General features: G+C 54.3%; 4 protein-coding genes across 4 annotated transcripts; all 4 read right to left on the reverse strand.

Annotated features, from left to right (window-relative positions):
- Positions 1 to 400: 400 nt before the first annotated feature.
- On the reverse strand, positions 401 to 1765 carry DQ04_07311010 (hypothetical protein; the record flags this gene model as incomplete). Its single annotated transcript, XM_009315109.1, has 1 exon — positions 401 to 1765. The coding sequence occupies one exon, from the start codon at positions 1763 to 1765 to the stop codon at positions 401 to 403; it is 1365 nt and encodes a 454-aa protein (XP_009313384.1).
- Positions 1766 to 2132: 367 nt separating this feature from the next.
- Positions 2133 to 2810, reverse strand: DQ04_07311020 (putative lipase; the record flags this gene model as incomplete). Its single annotated transcript, XM_009315110.1, has 1 exon — positions 2133 to 2810. One exon carries the CDS (start codon positions 2808 to 2810, stop codon positions 2133 to 2135), a length of 678 nt encoding a protein of 225 aa, XP_009313385.1.
- Positions 2811 to 2947: 137 nt separating this feature from the next.
- On the reverse strand, positions 2948 to 3457 carry DQ04_07311030 (lipase; the record flags this gene model as incomplete). Its single annotated transcript, XM_009315111.1, has 1 exon — positions 2948 to 3457. One exon carries the CDS (start codon positions 3455 to 3457, stop codon positions 2948 to 2950), a length of 510 nt encoding a protein of 169 aa, XP_009313386.1.
- A 1087-nt stretch (positions 3458 to 4544) lies between these two features.
- On the reverse strand, positions 4545 to 6155 carry DQ04_07311040 (surface protease GP63; the record flags this gene model as incomplete). The annotated part of the gene is made up of 1 exon (XM_009315112.1): positions 4545 to 6155. One exon carries the CDS (start codon positions 6153 to 6155, stop codon positions 4545 to 4547), a length of 1611 nt encoding a protein of 536 aa, XP_009313387.1.
- Positions 6156 to 6235: the final 80 nt, after the last annotated feature.

Here is a 6235-nt window from a genome sequence, read left to right on the forward strand (position 1 = left end):
AAAAAAAAAAAACGAACAAAAACAAAAACAAATTACAAGATTCGTCCGTACAACGTAGATCACAATCTCCCACAAGCTGATGGAGCCATAGCACACACACAAAAAAAATACATACGGCTCATATATATCTATCTATATATATATATAGATAGATAGATAGATAGATAAACAAAAACAAGCGTCTAGTAAGCCGTGTTTACGGAAGAAATGCACCTTGATATCAGTGCAGCCGTGAACGTGCTTTTGACCAGACAAGACACCCTCAAAGTGTTCCTAAAAAGGTACACCAGTAAACTAGTTGTTGCACAACACACGATCTTTTCTCTCACCTACTCTTCGTAATTCATTCATATATACGGAATTGACATCTCGAATCGTATTGTGGTCCCATTCGGGCCGCTCAGAAGACACCTTTGACGAAAAAGAGATCCAGAAGCGGGTTCTTCACTGCGTGAGAGCAGGTCGGGTCCGCCACAGTCGCCTCTGACGAGAAATACTCGTAACGATCCGGGTAGTCTGTCAACGACTTCCTCATCCTGATACCAAGCTTCGACGCAAGCTTTGAGAGGCACATTGGCGGTGGCAGATCGTGAATGACCTTCTCACTTTGGAGCTTCTCGTGGGCCGCATCTACTTCTTCAGGCAGATGAAGTTCCTGCTTCTGCACCAGCTCCCTCGCGTACACGTCCGCCAGTCCGTTAGGGTGTTTCTCCACGTCACCCTCCTGCCCAGCTGTCAACACACTCGCCTCCGCAATTTCAGTGGGTGGGGCATCGGCATTTCCAGCCTTCTTCTGATAATGACGCGTCAGCGGAGCCATATGCTTCAGGGCGAACAAGACACGGTTCACCTGCGCGGCGGGGACGTTGGTCTCGTTCGCGTCGGCGAATCGCTCCAATGTCGGCACAAACAGGATGTCTGGGTACGCCTCTGTAGTCGAAAGAAACGCCATGAAGCACCGGCACTTGGGGTTGCCGGGTTCCTTCACTGAGTCGCCAACATCTGTTGTGGCGTAGTGGAATGTCTTGATTGCGGTGGTGGGAATGCCGGCCAATGCCTGACCGTTCTCGTGAAACACCATCACTGATTTGTCGAAGAGTACAAGGTACATGCGATCCTTCGAGAGCTTCAGTGAGCCAGCTGGTGATGCTTTGTCGTGTTTTACCGCCACGTGGCCATGCACACAGGCGTACATCACGGACTGCTTCATGGCACGGAAGGTGAGCCACAGGTAGAGCGGCGGCTCCGCGAGCGGCACCTGAATGCGCGGGTCCATCTTCGGCAGTCCCCAGAACTGCGGTGGTCGCATCCCCTCGCGGATCAGCACGTCACGGATGGTGGTGTAAATCGTCATGAAGTCTGTCTCGTTCTTCGCGCGCATGTACCACACAAGCATATCGCCGGTGCCCTCATCGTCTTGAGGTTTCGGGGGCCCAGGAGTAAGTGGGGTGACAGGACTCACAGAGGCACGCTTATCCCGTGGAACTTCAAACTGTGTCCGCTTATGGCTGATCGGCCGGTAGCTGCCCTCCACCTTGAACGCGAAGAGGTTACGCGGGTCAAAGTTCGATGCGGTGTAGTCGATCTTAGTCACACTGGCCTTTGCAATGATGCGCACCACCTTCACCTTGTGCTTCCACATATGGTGGTGGCCTTCCTTCTGGGCGCTGCAGTACAGGTGGCCTGCCGCTATGTCAAAGGCAATGCGGCGCTCGGTCCACCCAGAGCTGTACTTTCCATGCTTCTCAACACAACCGTAGAGCATCACTGTATGGGACTTCTGGCTAATGTATTGTCTGCGGGCTTATATATATATATATATACTCAGATATATATATATATATATTGCTAGACCTATCCACGTCAAACAAACCAAAACAAAAAAGAACAGTCCTCTCCATTTGCACACACACGCATCAGTCGGCCCACCCGAGTTACACATATCCACGAGCACATACATTCCAGGCTTTCTATGTATCACACCTCCATGTCGGCGTGTGGACGATCCATCGTGTGGAGTGCGTCCCGGGCGCCGTAGTTAATTACTCCAAAGGAGAAGGGAACCAAAAAAAAAAAAAATAAAATAATAAAAAAGAAAGTGAATGATAGTTATTGTTTCAAAAACCCAATACCTACTTTTTTTGCGCCGCTTGTAGATGACGTATGTAGCGGCCAACTACATCGTGCTCCACCTCAGCACGGCGGCGTAGTCGGTCTTTCCCACCCAAATCGCTTTCCCCACGAAACGCGGACTTCGCGTAAACTTTCTTTTCAACCAAAAGACTCGCTTCCTCCATTTCCGCAGCACCCACCGATTCTTCATCACAGGAGCACGAAGTACACACTCCCAGATACAGCAGGTGATCATTCGCAGATATGAGAATGATGCTGTTGCTGCACTCCGGGTCCTCGCTGACGTCTTTAGAAGAGCAGTTTTTGCCACTCTCATCCTTGCAGCTTCGGTAGCTCGCGTTACCGTCATTGTCATACCACACTTCATGTGATACATGCTTGAAACCGGACAGCATCGAAGGAACGTGAGAAACAACATCACGGTTGTGTGTGACGCGGTACGACTCGTGACCGCCGTTGCAGAACACTGCGGTGACCCAGTCAGCAAACTCCTCGTTCCCCACGCGCGGTGCCCCGAACGTGTACAGCTGGATGCGGGGCACCGCGCCGACCGAGGACGACTGCGACGCAAGATCCGCGGCGGCAAGGAGCGCCATGGCGCCGCCGAGGCTGTGCCCAGTCACGAGGAGCGGCAGATGCGGGTTCGCGGTGAGGAGCCCCCGCAGGTGCTGCCACATCGGGTCCCTCAACGATTCAAACGAGCGGAGGAACCCACGATGAACGCTGCAGTCATCACACTTGGTGTTGGGGTACGCCGTTTGGGTGAAGTCCACGTTAGCAAGCCAATTGGGTACATTCTGTGAGCCACGGAAGCTCACCACAATGCGGTCTTTGCTGACACCAATGTACGCCTGCGTGCCTTCCGTAGCGTTCTCGAACACGTNCGCAGGTGCTGCCACATCGGGTCCCTCAACGATTCAAACGAGCGGAGGAACCCATGATGAACGCTGCAGCCATCACACTTGGAGTTGGGGTACGCCGTTTGGGTGAATTCAAGGTTAGCAAGCCAATTCGGTATATTCTGTGAGCCACGGAAGCTCACCACAATGCGGTCTTTGCTGACACCAATGTACGCCTGCGTGCCTTCCGTAGCGTTCTCGAACACGTGCGTCACTTTGAACGACGGGTCCGCTGTGCACGAGGCGCAGCTCCAGTTGGTGAGCGGTGCAACGTCGCAGTACGACGCCTTCGAGAAGTACAGCGCCGACGTAGCCAAAGCCTCCGTGTAGGCGGCGTGGGCACACCACCCGCAGAGCGAGAGGAGGAGCACCAAGAGAAGCGGGCCGCGCAGGGAGCGGGACGACATGCTGCTGCTGCTGCTCATGATGATGATCGTAGAATGCCACGACAGTGACTGGGCAGCTGAGACAAAGAGTGGCTAGAGTAGGAGAGAGAGAGAGAGAGAGAGAGAGAGAAGACGGGCGGAGTAAGAGAACCACGAAACACACAACGGCAGCAGCCTAACCCCAAAGGGTTGTTCTTCAGATGATGTCATCTTACGCTGATGTATTTCCCAAAAAAAGATATGAAGACAAAAGCCCATGGAAAGTAAAGGTACGCCTGGGCCTTCTTCGATTGTGACTGTCGGGAAGCACCAGACAGATATCACAGCCAAGGAGCAGCACGTAAAGCAATGTTAAATGGTTGCACTTTGTCCGTTGTCTTGCAGACCATGTTTCACCGGGAGGAGAGCTCATGATGCGCCCAACGCCTCCGCAGACACCTAAAAGAAGTTGTGTGGCACGCCTTCTACAGAGCATGCGTTGGGGGCTGATGGAGCTGCAGCTAAGACGAGCAAGAGTATTATTTGTCGTGGCAGTGACGCGAGGGCCCAGGCCTATTTTACTCTAGCCCAACAGAGGCCCAGACGGTCGCTCGTTGCCACCCAAAAGAAAGAAAAGCAAAAAAAAAAGTGTTTAAGGTAGGAAGAAAGTGTTTAAGGTAGGAAGAAAGTGTTTGCTACACTGTGTTCCAGGACCCCAAGCGAATTACCGTATGAGAGATGCAGTGCAGTGTGGCTCTCCTCCTTGGCATTTTCTCCCTGGCGTCCCCTGCACGGCTTTGTGAGCAATAAATTATGGTTGGGGTATCGGCGGGGCGGTCAGGGGCTTGGCAGCGTGCACACGGTGGCCCGCATGTGTAGGCGTAGGCGTCGCCAGCCGTGCGTGCTTCGCGAACAATCAGCTGGCGCCACCATCGAAGCACACAGACACACACACACACACATGACAGCTCCACAGCGGGCGAACACTGCCGTTGCAGATACCATGAAGAGGGGGGAGGACGGCGAATAAGGAAGCGGAGCTGCTGACTAACCTCTCGTATTCGCCGCGACCGAGTGCAAGCATATCCAGCAGCAGGACCATCTGTTATCCATCGGTAGTGCACCCGTTCGCTGACAGCTCGCACCGTCACGCCCTGGATGCCTCCCGACGGAGTCTCTCCTCCTCCTTCTTCACATTTTCGGAGACGACCAAGTCCGTGCACACGTCCCTGCGTCGTGGGCACCAAACAGTGCCAGCCGAAAACGGGTACATCAGCTCGACAAACGAGCCCTCGGGGCAGGGGTACCACGACTTGGCATTAACAAATCGGACAAGCACGCCTTTTGAAGTGCACGCCACCTCCGCGCAGATGTCACCAATGGCTTTGCCCTCCATTTGGAGCCCTGTGGTCTTCATGCACATTGACTTGGGCCCAACACGGCTCCCAGGCATTGCGGCGGGGTCCCCAGTGACGCAGTTAGTGTTTGAGCGGGGCTCATAAAAAGGACAGAAATCCGCCAGATTACCCTGCGGCCCCCCGATTGTAGCGTTCCTGAAGTACCGGTAACTTAGAGGAAGCGGCTTATCGTATTGTATTATCGGGCAGTACCCCAGCGCGCGGCGGTCAGAAGTGCACACCGGGAGAACGTTCTCCTTGTTGCAGAACATGTCCGGGTACTGCGTTTGGGCTCCGTATAGGCACCTCCTCTTCAGCAGCCAACACCCAGCCTCGTAGCCCCAGCTCATCGGCTCCGCCATCGCCCAATTGGCGCGAAAGAAGCCCATATCCTCAAAAGCAGCAAGCGTCAGTGCTGTGTAGAAACCAGCGCCAACAATGGGACTCATCAGCTCGTCCTTCGCGTTGCGTCGTTCCCAGTGCGACGGAGCAAGCGCATCGCTGCCTTCGTCTTCCAACTCCATGCCACGGATGAGGTCACAGTCGTAGTGCTTCCGTGCCTCCCTGCGTGTTGCGTTGGAAGAAACCATGTACACATAGTCCTTCTTCTGACGAACGCCTAACACTTTGGACACCATCTTCATGCGCCGCATAGTCAGGTGATGAAATCCGAGAGCATGCGCAATCTCGTGTGCAATTGAACGGATCATTTCTCTTGTGTCCGTGATAGTGTGCGGGGCAAAGTTCAGCACACCAACAACCGGGCGCCCGTTGGGGAGAACAAGGCATGGAGCGGCCCACGAGTGCTTTATTTGCCGTGAGGGCCCAGCGGCAACGTACAACACCATGTCGGCCTTAGGGACGCCCTTTGTACGGTGTACAGGGTTAACGGAGAAGTGCCTGCAGTGCCGATCGGTGAACTTCGGAACCACCACGTTGGTGTTGAGAGGATTGACACGGAGGCGATCCATGTGCAACTTCACCGCATGCGGAAGCAGGACAGTCAAGATAGTGTTCCTCTTGGCCTCCGTGAGAATTTCCGGTGCCCTGCACTTGTAAAGCGATCCCATGAAGTCCGGACGTGGATCTCCCTCCTTAGTGCAGTACCTGGAGTTGTAATTGATGTCATCCGCGAAAGCAGTAAACCGGATCGGTTTCCACTCGGGCGAGGCTGCGGTGTAAGTCTGCGACGTGGTCTGTCCGCCCTTGGGCAACTCCTGCACCACCGCAATGGGAAGGTCCCCTTGCTTCGCCGCAATCTTGGGAAACGCGCACCGGTGCTCGGCGAGAACGGGGCAGACACCACCGTACCAGACACACAGCAGCACACAGAGCACGGCACCGCGCACCGAAGTGGACATCTTGCTTTGTACACGCATGTGGTGTCACCTCACTAGGGGGCGTGCAGGGCAATGAGAAACAAATGAGTGCCGGCAAAGTG

The sequence above is a fragment of the Trypanosoma grayi genome, assembly GCF_000691245.1.
Source record: "Trypanosoma grayi strain ANR4 Tgr_731_V1, whole genome shotgun sequence".
In the NCBI taxonomy this organism is placed as follows: Eukaryota; Euglenozoa; class Kinetoplastea; order Trypanosomatida; family Trypanosomatidae; genus Trypanosoma; species Trypanosoma grayi.